At 46.2% G+C, this 12,500-nt stretch overlaps 1 protein-coding gene across 8 annotated transcripts in view; it reads right to left on the minus strand.

The window, feature by feature from the left end:
• The window catches only part of LOC109885643 (syntaxin-binding protein 4-like), a 103,751-nt gene that overhangs the window by 69,554 nt on the left and 21,697 nt on the right, over positions 1–12,500 (minus strand). For all 8 annotated transcript variants that reach the window (XM_031816332.1, XM_031816330.1, XM_031816334.1 and 5 more), the window contains exons 3-5: positions 11,792–11,887; positions 6,062–6,131; positions 5,858–5,932 (exon numbers count right to left, since the gene is read on the minus strand). In XM_031816332.1, the coding sequence (XP_031672192.1) occupies positions 5,858–5,932; positions 6,062–6,131; positions 11,792–11,887 (241 nt within the window). The remainder of the gene's footprint in view (positions 1–5,857; positions 5,933–6,061; positions 6,132–11,791; positions 11,888–12,500) is intronic.

Below are 12,500 nucleotides of genomic sequence, written 5' to 3' on the forward strand. Positions count from 1 at the left end.
CTAAACTCTATTTCTTGAACTGCATTGTTGATTAATCACTTGTAAGTCAGCATGTCACGGTAAGGTCTACAGTACCTGTTGTAATCTGCACATGTGACAAATAACATTTGTTTTGATTTGACTGTCAGTTATGGGTCAGCAGTATCTTTCCTGTTGCCTGGCGACTCCAACTGAATTCTTCCTCTATGTTCGCTACGTACTCAGTCTGAGACCGGCCATCATTGAAGTCATAAGAGAGAGACCCCAGACAGGAAGGATGTACCCTCTCTGACCCCAGACAAGATGTCCCCTCTCTGACCCCATACAGGAGGGATTAGACTGCTCTGATCAGCTACGTGGTGCTCTTCAACATGGCCTAATTGGCTTTGTGGGTGTGTGCTGTGTGTGTGTGTGTGGGGGGGGGGGGGGGGGGGGTCTGAATCTCTGGTATATTTAACCTCACTGCAGGGGAATGTCCAGTCTGAATCTCTGGTATATTTAACCTCACTGCAGGGGAATGTCCAGTCTGAATCTCTGGTATATTTAACCTCACTGCAGGGGAATGTCCAGTCTGAATCTCTGGTATATTTAACCTCACTGCAGGGGAATGTCCAGTCTGAATCTCTGGTATATTTAACCTCACTGCAGGGGAATGTCCAGTCTGAATCTCTGGTATATTTAACCTCACTGCAGGGGAATGTCCGGTCTGAATCTCTGGTATATTTAACCTCACTGCAGGGGAATGTCCAGTCTGGATCTCTGGTATATTGAACCTCACTGCAGGGGAATGTCCAGTCTGAATCTCTGGTATATTTAACCTCACTGCAGGGGAATGTCCAGTGTCTTCCTTCATATCACGATCAGGATGGGCTGCTGAGACAGACGGATTAACAACCTCAGAGGTCACATAGGGTCACGTGGTGATCTGATGTCACAAGCGGGACTGACTGGTGGTTAAGGTGGCTAACACCAAACATACCATCTCTAGCAGTCTCACTAATGGGAATGAAGAACTAGAGCCATTGAGCTACTGTAAATAAATATCAATTTGGGGGTTTTAAATGTTGGTCTATATTTTGTCTACATTTAGTTATATTGTAAGTGTTCATTTCAACAGGATTCCCTGTTGGTTCTAGCTTCATATTCCCTTTCTATTTCTGACCCCCTCTCATCACAGATCAATGGTACTAAGGCTTTAACAGCCAGGTTAATATTACTGCGTAGTGGACCCAAATAGCATGGAGGAGATACAGAACGAGGGAGAATAGGGGGAAAGAATTAGAGAGAGGGAGAGGGGGATTAGAGCGAGAGAGATGAAGAGAGGAAGGAACAGAAACAGAAAGGCATAATCCCTCCATCCTCTCCTCTCCTTTCCCCTCCTGTCTCCTCCTCTCCTCTCCTTTCCCCTCCTGTCTCCTCCTCTCCTCCTCTCCATCCCTCCTGTCTTGGCCTGTGTGCTGAGCTCTGAGCTCTGAATGTTGGTTAAGGCACAGAACACAGATTATAGAACGATGTGAGAAGCACAGGCTCATCTCATGAGCCTCCTTTCCTGCCTGTAGCCTGATTTCCTGCCTGTAGCCTGATTTCCTGTCTGTAGCCTGCTTTCCTGCCTGTAGCCTGCTTTCCTGTCTGTAGCCTGATTTCCTGCCTATAGCCTGCTTTCCTGTCTGTAGCCTGATTTCCCGTATTTAGCAAGCTTTCCTGCCTGTAGAATGTAGCCTGCTTTCCCGTCTGCAGCCTGCTTTCCCACCTGTAGCCTGTTTTCCTGTCTGTAGCCTGCTTTCCTGTCTGTAGCCTGATTTCCCGTATTTAGCATGCTTTCCTGCCTGTATAATGTAGCCTGCTTTCCCACCTGTAGCCTGTTTTCCTGCCTGTAGCCCGATTTCCCGCATGTAGCCTGCTTTTCTCTCTGTAGCCTGCTTTTCTGCATGTAGCCTGCTTTCCTGTCTGTAGCCGGCTTTCCTGCCTGTAGCCTGCTTTCCTGCCTGTAGCCTGCTTTTCTGCCTGTAGCCTGCTTTCCCGCCTGTAGCCTGCTTTCCTGCCCGTAGCATGCTTTCCTGTCTGTAGCCTGTAGCCTGCTTTTCTGCATGTAGTCCGCTTTCCCGCCTGTTGCCTGCTTTCCTGCCAGTAGCCTGCTTTCCTGCCTGTAGCCTGCTTTCCTGCCTGTAGCCTGCTTTCCTGCCTGCAGCCTGCTTTCCTGCCTGTAGCCTGATTTCCTGCCTGTAGACTGCTTTCCTGCCTGTATCCTGCTTTCCTGCCTGTAGCCTGATTTCCTGCCAGTAACCTGCTTTCCTGCCAGTAGCCTGCTTTCCTGCCTGTTTCCTGCTTTCCTGCCTGTGTCCTGCTTTCCTGCCAGTAGCCTGCTTTCCTGCCTGTAGCCTGATTTCCTGCCTGTAGCCTGCTTTGCTGAATGTAACCTGCTTTCCTGTCTGTAGCCTGCTTTCCTGTCTGTAGCCTGCTTTCCTGCCAGTAGCCTGCTTTCCTGCCTGTAGCCTGCTTTCCTGTCTGCAGCCTGCTTTCCTGCCTGTAGCCTGCTTTGCTGAATGTAACCTGCTTTCCTGCCTGTAGCCTGTAGCATGCTTTCCTGTCTGTAGTCCGCTTTCCCGCCTGTAGCCTGCTTTCCTGCCTGTATCCTGCTTTCCTGTCAGTAGCCTGCTTTCCTGCCTGTAGCCTGCTTTCCTGCCTGTAGACTGTTTTCCTGCCTGTAGCCTGCTTTCCTGCCTGTAGCCTGATTTCCTGCCAGTAGCCTGCTTTCCTGCCTGTAGCCTGCTTTCCTGAATGTAACCTGCTTTCCTGTCTGTATCCTGATTTCCTGCCTGTAGCCTGATTTCCTGCCAGTAGCCTGCTTTCCTGCCTGTAGCCTGCTTTCCTGAATGTAACCTGCTTTCCTGTCTGTAGCCTGATTTCCTGCCTGTATCCTGATTTCCTGCCTGTAGCCTGCTTTTCTGCATGTAGTCCGCTTTCCTGCCTGTAGCCTGCTTTCCTGTCTGTAGCCTGCTTTCCTGCCAGTAGCCTGCGTTCCTGCCTGTAGCCTGCTTTCCTGCCTGTAGCCTGCTTTCCTGTCTGTAGCCTGCTTTCCTGCCTGTAGCCTGCTTTCCTGCCAGTAGCCTGCTTTCCTGCCAGTAGCCTGCGTTCCTGCCTGTAGCCTGCTTTCCTGCCCGTACCCTGCTTTCCTGCCAGTAGCCTGCGTTCCTGCCTGTAGCCTGCTTTTCTGTCTGTAGCCTGCTTTTCTGTCTGTAGCCTGCCTCTCCTGTCTGTAGCCTGCAGCTTTCCTGCCTGTAGCCTGCCTCTCCTGCCTATAGCTTGAACACTCTGTAGCCTGTATAGCCTGCCTAATTGTGTGTGTGTGTGTGTGTGCGTGTGTGTGTGTGCGTGCATGACAGCTAGTGTGACCTGGTTTTATGCTGACTCACAATGTCAAAACTGACCACCCGGTCGGTTGTTGCTATGGCATCGTGGTTAGATTAGCAACCTGGCTAAATGTTAAATGCTAAAAACAATAGGCTACCAGATGGCAGAATATGATGAGTGGGGGATGCAGGTTCTCTCTGTTAATGTTTTGACAGATATAACCTTCCACTGGCTGTTTAGAGCAAATCAAGACTTCATCACGTAGTAAAAGTTATATTAGACTGTGTTTGCTGTGTAATGTGGTTCCCTTCCCTGACTTTCAAATCAAATCAAATGTTACTGGTTACATACACATATTTTGCAGATGCTTATGTTTCCATAATGACATCACAATAACCCATAATGGCATCACAATAACCCATAATGACATCGCAATACCCCATAATGACATCACAATAACCCATAATGACAAAGCCAAAACAGGTTTTTAGACATTTCTGCTAATGTATTAAAAAAAAAATACGTTTTAGACTCGAAATTTTGCTCAGCTGCATCCTGTTCCCATTGATCATCCTTGAGATGTTTCTACAACTTGATTGGAGTCCACCTGTGGTAAATTCAATTGATTGGTCATAATTTGGAAAGACACACACCTGTCTATAAAAGGTCCCACAGTTGACAGCGCATGTCAGAGCAAAAACCAACCCATGAGGTCGAAGGAATTGTCCATAGAGGTCCAAGACAGGATTGTGTAGTGGCACAGATCTGGGGAAGGGTACCAAAACATTTCTGAAGCATTGAAGGTCCCCAAGAACACAGTCGCCTCCATCATTCTTAAATGGAAGAAATTTGGAACCACTAAGACTCTTCCTAGAGCTGGCCGCCCGACCAAACTGAGCAATCAGGAGAGAAGGGCCTTGGTCAGGGAGGTGACCAAGAACCCAATGGTCACTCTGACAGAGCTCCAGAGTTCCTCTGAGGAGATGGGAGAACCTTCCAGAAGGACAACCATCTCTGCAGCACTCCACCAATCAGGCCTTTATGTTAGAGTGGCCAGATGGAAGCCACTCCTCAGTGAAAGGCACATGACAGCCCGCTTGGAGTTTGCCAAAAGACACCTAAAGGACTGTCAGACCTTGAGAAACAAGATTCTCTGGTCTGATGAAACCAAGTTTGAACTCTTTGGTCTGAATGCCAACCGTCACATCTGGAGGAAACCTGGCACCATCCCTACGGTGAAGCATGGTGGTGGCAGCATCATGTCTGGAGGACACCTGGCACCATCCCTACGGTGAAGCATGGTGGTGGCAGCATCATGTCTGGAGGACACCTGGCACCATCCCTACGGTGAAGCATGGTGGTGGCAGCATCATGTCTGGAGGACACCTGGCACCATCCCTACGTTGAAGCATGGTGGTGGCAGCATCATGTCTGGAGGACACCTGGCACCATCCCTACGGTGAAGCATGGTGGTGGCAGCATCATGTCTGGAGGACACCTGGCACCACCTGGCACCACCTGGGACAGCATCATTCTGTGGGATGTTTTTCAGCGGCATGGACTGGGAGAATAGTCAGGATCAAGGGAAAGATGAACGGAGCAAAGATCCTTGATGAAAACCTGCTTTCTGCTATCTCCTGAAGTCCACAATCAGCTCCTTTTGTTTTGTTAACGTTGAAGGAAAGGTTATTTTCCTGGCACCACTTCACCAGGGCCGTCCCCTCTTCACTGTAGGCTGTCTCATCATTGTTTGTAATCAGGCCTACTACTGTTGTGTCGTCTGCAAACCTGATGATTGAGTTGGAGACGTGCGTGGCCACGCAGTCATGGGTGAACAGGGAGTACAGGAGGGGGCTGAGCACGCACCCTTGTGGGGTCATCGTGCTGAGGATCAGCGTAGCAAGTTCACAGGTTCATCAGTTTGGATTAACAGTCTGTACTAAATGTCTTTCCATTCATCCTGTTGCTGCTGCCCGGGGTGGAGAGAAATTAGGAAGAAGAAGAAGTGCCTGAGGCGGAACGAGGGCGTCCCAGCCCAAAAACCCTTCCCAAAATGTCCCCCATGCCACTGCCAGGGTTATTCATAGCCAAAGAAACTCTCAGCGCCTAGCCAACCATCTGGTTTACCAACAAAATTATTCATTTTTTACTTTGAATAATTAAAAAAATTGCATCTTTTTAATAATCAACATTTTTGAGAGGAGGAGGAAGAGAAAGAGAAGGAGGAGAAGGAGTAGGAGGAGGAGAAGGAGGAAGAGGAGGAGGACAGGCAGGCCAAGTTGAGAGATAAAGGACATTCAGGGACACAGATGGACATGGAGCACGATTGGAGTTCTAAACTGACACAAAACACCTGATAGCTGAAATTCAGACTTCAGATGCGGATAACAAACCCTCACATCAGCGACCCAATTTGTGTTGACGCTAAAAGTTGTGATTAAGTGTATTGACACTAAAGCCTACAGAATGTGGCCAATGATACGTGGTCGTGTGTATCTCATATCTAGACGCGGTGCTCAGGGCCTACCTGGCTTCCTCGTCTCTGGCGATCAGAAGGCGCATTTGGTTGCTCGAGGACGCTGACCTCAGAACGTCTACTGCTCTGTTATAAAACAATAACAGGAAAACAGAAACGTTAATGTCTTGACGACATCAACACAAATTTCACTGGTCTTTTTGGTATTTTTCCAATGAAGAGAGAGTTGTTTTTTTTTTTTATTGTTGAACCTACCTTTCACTGGTGACCCCTAGTAAACTCTCCCCATTCACCTCCAAGATCTGGTCTCCCGCCTGAAGGTGTCCTGGTGAGGTGAGAGGTCAACACAAGGTCACAGGTCAAACAGTGATGTCATCAAGGTGAGGATGTATTAATCACATCATATGATGTCATCAGAATATGAAGTATAAGAGAGGTTGGTTCAGTGAAAATCCCGCTTGTACGATGAGTAACCTTGCCTCAGTCAAGAGTCCCGAAAACTTGTTTTGGCTCCCCAAACTATAGCTCAGAGGGCTAATGGTCTTGTGGCGGGCAGACGACCCAGAGTTCAGGGGGCACCTTTTACCGGGAATATCTAAGCATAACAAACCAGGGCCTGTGTTCACAAAGCCTCTCAGACTGGGAGAGCTCATCTAGGATCTGGTATCCACCTGTCTTATTCAATATTATCTAATAGGCAAAACTGATCCGAGATTTGCACTCCTAATCTGAGAGGCTTTGTGAATAGGCCCCAGGTATTTTAAATCTGATATAAATTACAGGAGCCCTATTGGCTGGTATCGTGTGAACACTAATCACGTCTCTACCAGACAAGGGAAAGTAAGAAGAGCACTTAAGGGGAGTATACAATCTGTAGACGGTATAGACTAAGAGTAAACAAAGAGATGAAAACTGTTGAGAGGGACCTTCCTGGACCTTCCTTGACCGCTGAAGGAGACTTGTTAATCAGTGATATGTCTCTATCTCTTTATCCCACCAGAACTGACCTCAGAACAAACAGTTAATCATCGTTTGCAAATAAATTCATAAAAAATCCTACAATGTGATTTTCTGGATTTTTTTTTCTAATTTTGTCTGTCATAGTTGAAGTGTACCTATTATGAAAATTACAGGCCTCTCTCATCGTTTTAAGTGGGAGAACTTGCACAATTGGTGGCTGACTAAATACTTTTTTGCCCCACTGTATATAGTGCACTACTTTGACCAAAGCCCTCTATGTGCCCTTGTCCAAAGTAGTTCTCTACATAGTGAATAGGGTACCAAATCAGACACAACCCTAGAGGAGATTGTTTGGAAGTGGAGTAATTTAACGACCCTATATGATAAACACATTACCATCTCTTCCTCGGGGATAACCTTATTGGGATTGTGTCTAGCTAGGGCCTTTCTCTTTGGACCAGGCGATCTGTGTTCGCAACCCACTAGAGACCTGGTCCTTCTCCCTCAGTTCATTACGATATGATATAACCATTCTGGGATCCCGACCCACTAGAGACCTGGTCCTTCTCCCTCAGTTCATTACGATATGATGTAACCAATCTGGGATCACGACCCACTAGAGACCTGGTCCTTCTCCCTCAGTTCATTACGATATGATATAACCAATCTGGGATCACGACCCACTAGAGACCTGGTCCTTCTCCCTCAGTTCATTACGATATGATATAACCAATCTGGGATCCCGACCCAGTAGAGACCTTGTCCTTCTCCCTCAGTTCATTACGATATGATATAACACAGAGTTGTGCAAACTGTACATCATAGCAATGCAGTTAGTTCCATTCACTACAGTAGGGATAGTAACAATGGTACATTTGATTAATTTAGTCAATTTCTGGAGCCCAAGGGACAAGTTACATAAGTCACTGGTCTAAAAGACTTGATGAGTTTATCTGATATGAGCTGTAGCAGAGAGCATGTTCTACATTACTTATTTTAAATAACCATGTTTTAACAGTCCAAATAACCAAACTTAGTAGGTCTTCTGGGTAGAAGAAAATAGAATGTTTTATAGTGCGTGACATTTTTTGAAAAATTAGTTTGCTTTAAATGCTAGGATGTCGTACTCATTTCGACTTTTCATCTGGTAGAATTCACTGCACACTATTGAAGGAGATATTCGTCTTTCGAGACGCACTTGTGTCTGACAACAGATCTCAACAGTACTCATATAGACACTCTATACTGACACTGTAGTAAGTCTCCATAGTAACAGAGTCTGTACTCATTTAGACCTCTATACTGACACTGTAGTAAGTATCCATAGTAACAGAGTCTGTACTCATATAGACATTTAACTGACACTGTAGTAAGTCTCCATAGCAACAGGGTCTGTACTCATATACACCTCTATACTGACACTGTAGTAAGTATCCATAGTAACAGAGTCTGTACTCATATAGACCTCTATACTGACACTGTAGTAAGTATCCATAGTAACAGAGTCTGTACTCATATAGACCTCTATACTGACACTGTAGTAAGTATCCATAGTAACAGAGTCTGTACTCATATAGACATCTAACTGACACTGTAGTAAGTCTCCACAGTAACAGGGTCTGTACTCATGTAGACCTCTATACTGACACTGTAGTAAGTCTCCATAGTAACAGGGTCTGTACTCATATACACCTCTATACTGACACTGTAGTAAGTCTCCATGGTAACAGAGTGTACTCACATAGACCTCTATCTATACTGACACTGTAGTAAGTCTCCATGGTAACAGAGGAAGACAGGAAGAGATCGAGACAGACCTGTTTAATCCTACCCTTCAGAGAGTATTAGCACTGATAGTACTACGCACTGGGATGATGCTGGACACACACACACACGTGAGCCACTTACATCACAGCCTGTACATATACATTAAAGTGGTAGTTAGCTGTATTTCCTGAGGGCTATAGGTAGTAGTTAGCTGTATTTCCTGAGGGCTATAGGTAGTAGTTAGCTGTATTTCCTGAGGGCTATAAGTAGTAGTTAGCTGTATTTCCTGAGGGCTATAGGTAGTAGTTAGCTGTATTTCCTGAGGGCTATAGGTAGTAGTTAGCTGTATTTCCTCAGGGCTATAGGTAGTAGTTAGCTGTATTTCCTGAAACTGCTGCTCCAGTTTCAACTGTTCTGCCTTATTATTATACGACCATGCTGGTCATTTATGAACATTTGAACATCTTGGCCATGTTCTGTTATAATCTCCACCCGGCACAGCCAGAAGAGGACTGGCCACCCCACATAGCCTGGTTCCTCTCTAGGTTTCTTCCTAGGTTTTGGCCTTTCTAGGGAGTTTTTCCTAGCCACCGTGCTTCTACACCTGCATTGCTTGCTGTTTGGGGTTTTAGGCTGGGTTTCTGTACAGCACTTTGAGATATCAGCTGATGTACGAAGGGCTATATAAATAAATTTGATTTGATTTGATTTCCTGAGGGCTATAGGTAGTAGTTAGCTGAATTTCCTGAGGGCTATAGGTAGTAGTTAGCTGTATTTCCTGAGGGCTATAGGTAGTAGTTAGCTGTATTTCCTGAGGGCTATATGAGTTAATCGAGCAATTAGAAGCTCAACCCACTCTGCCTAGATATGTTGTCCACTACAAGATCTGCCTTGGTTTCAATTGGTTTTATTGTAATAGAAAATGTATCTGCTGGAAGCGCTTGATGCTGTTTCCCGAAGCCCCTATCCAGTCCTGTCAGATCTTCAATAGGGAGCGAACGAGGACAGGAAGAAAGACAAGATTCTGGAATGAAACATGGCCCAAGGTTGTGACCTCCGTAACCAATCCGATAAATACTAGTTTATTCTAGGAACTCTCTGTTCCAGTGAAACCACTCCCAAATCACACTGTATTCCCAATTTAGTGCACTACTTTTACCCATAGAGCACATAGGCTTCTGGTCAAAAGTAGTGCACTAAATATGGAATAGGGTGCCATTTGGGATGCAAACCCTTTCTGACTTCTGAGTCTGATGGATTTTCCCAGGCCTTCATTCAGAATAATGAGATTGCTCTTCTTTGGTCATTAGTGGGAAAGCTGTCCCAAATCACAGGGATCAAAGCAATTTAATCACACCATGTTTGGGTTGGAGCAGAGGCAGATTTCCCAGTAGTTATCTGTGTCTCAAACGGGACCTTATTCCCTACATAGTGCACTGCTTTTGTCCAGAGCCCTAAAGTAGTTCACTATGTAGGGAATAGGGTGCCAGCTCTGGTCTAAAGTAGTGCACTATGTAGGGAATAGGGTGCCATTTGAGATGCAGTACTTATCAGCGACTGTTGCTGCCCTTTTCTGCAATCCTTCATTTCAGGGACCAAGTAGAGAAACCACATCCAAAACACACAGACCAGAGCGGCTTGTCGGTTAGTGGACTGAAACACAGACCAGAGCGGCCTGTTGGTTAGTGGACTGAAACACAGACCAGAGAGGCCTGTCGATTAGTGGACTGAAACACAGACCAGAGTGGCCTGTCAGTTAGTGGACTGAAACACAGACCAGAGTGGCCTGTCAGTTAGTGGACTGAAACACAGACCAGAGTGGCCTGTCAGTTAGTGGACTGAAACACAGACCAAAGTGGCCTGTCAGTTAGTGGACTGAAACACAGACCAGAGCCACAGACCAGAGTGGCCTGTCAGTTAGTGGACTGAAACACAGACCAGAGCGGCCTGTCGATTAGTGGACTGAAACACAGACCAGAGCCACAGACCAGAGTGGCCTGTCAGTTAGTGGACTGAAACACAGACCAGAGAGGCCTGTCGATTAGTGGACTGAAACACAGACCAGAGCCACAGACCAGAGTGGCCTGTCAGTTACTGGACTGAAACACAGACCAAAGTGGCCTGTCAGTTAGTGGACTGAAACACAGACCAGAGCGGCCTGTCGATTAGTGGACTGAAACACAGACCAGAGCCACAGACCAGAGTGGCCTGTCAGTTAGTGGACTGAAACACAGACCAGAGAGGCCTGTCGATTAGTGGACTGAAACACAGACCAGAGTGGCCTGTCAGTTACTGGACTGAAACACAGACCAAAGTGGCCTGTCAGTTAGTGGACTGAAACACAGACCATAGTGGCCTGTCGGTTAGTGGACTGAAACACAGACCATAGTGGCCTGTCTGTTAGTGGACTGAAACACAATACCATAGTGGCCTGTCTGTTAGTGGACTGAAACACAGACCAGAGCGGCCTGTCGGTTAGTGGACTGAAACACAGACCAGAGTGGCCTGTCGGTTAGTGGACTGAAACACAGACCAGAGCGTCCTGTCGATTAGTGGACTGAAACACAGATCAGAGCGGCCTGTTGGTTAGTGGACTGAAACACAGACCAGAGCGGCCTGTTGGTTAGTGGACTGAAACACAGACCAGAGCGACCTGTCGATTAGTGGACTGAAACACAGACCAGAGTGGCCTGTCGGTTAGCGGACTGAAACACAGACCAGAGTGGCCTGTCGGTTAGCGGACTGAAACAGCGACCAATGACTGAAACAGTGATTTATAATGGAGGGATACTTCTACTGTCTGAATGATAAACAGTGATTTATAATGATTTATAACAAGTGCCATGGGATCTTTTAATGACCTCAGAGAGTCAGGACACCCGTTTAACATCCCATCCAAAAGACAGCATCCTACACAGGGCAGTGTCCCCAATCACTGCCCTGGGGCATTGGGATATTTTTTAAACCAGAGGAAAGAGTGCCTCCTACTGGCCCTCCAACACCACTTCCAGCAGCACCTGGTCTCCCATCCAGGGACTGACCAGAACAAACCCTGCTTAGCTTCAGAAGCAAGCCAGCAGTGGTATGCAGGGTGGTATGCTGCTGGCTGTTAACCCACTGTTCCCAGGCCGTCATTGTAAATAAGAATGTGTTCTTAACTGACTTGCCTAGTTAAATAAAGGTTCAATTAAAAACAATAAAACCTGTGTTACTGTTGCCATCCCCACCCGTTCTCTTTCTGCATAGAAAGACACTTACCATCACTTGAAGCAAGGCCACCAGGTAAAATCCTTTTGACGTAGACTCCAAACTCCTCTCCCGTTAACTCCTTCATTCCTCCAATCACTTTGATCCCTGAGGGGGGAAAATAACACCATAGAACAGAGGGCTGCTTAATAGTAGCCTATACATGTTTAACTACTGGGTCACTGGGTTAGTAATGACTCATAGAACAGAGGGCTGTTTAATAGTAGCCTATACATGTTTAACTACTGTCTGTCTGTTACTGGGTTAGTAATGACTCATAGAACAGAGGGCTGTTTAATAGTAGCCTATACATGTTTAACTACTGGGTCACTGGGTTAGTAATGACTCATAGAACAGAGGGCTGTTTAATAGTAGCCTATACATGTTTAACTACTGTCTGTCTGTCACTGGGTTAGTAATGACTCATAGAACAGAGGGCCGTTTAATAGTAGCCTATACATGTTTAACTACTGTCTGTCTGTCACTGGGTTAGTAATGACTCATAGAACAGAGGGCTGTTTAATAGTAGCCTATACATGTTTAACTACTGGGTCACTGGGTTAGTAATGACTCATAGAACAGAGGGCTGTTTAATAGTAGCCTATACATGTTTAACTACTGTCTGTCTGTCACTGGGTTAGTAATGACTCATAGAACAGAGGGCTGTTTAATAGTAGCCTATACATGTTTAACTACTGTCTGTCTGTTACTGGGTTAGTAA

Source organism: Oncorhynchus kisutch, unplaced genomic scaffold (assembly GCF_002021735.2).
Source record: "Oncorhynchus kisutch isolate 150728-3 unplaced genomic scaffold, Okis_V2 scaffold781, whole genome shotgun sequence".
Classification (NCBI taxonomy): Eukaryota; Metazoa; Chordata; class Actinopteri; order Salmoniformes; family Salmonidae; genus Oncorhynchus; species Oncorhynchus kisutch.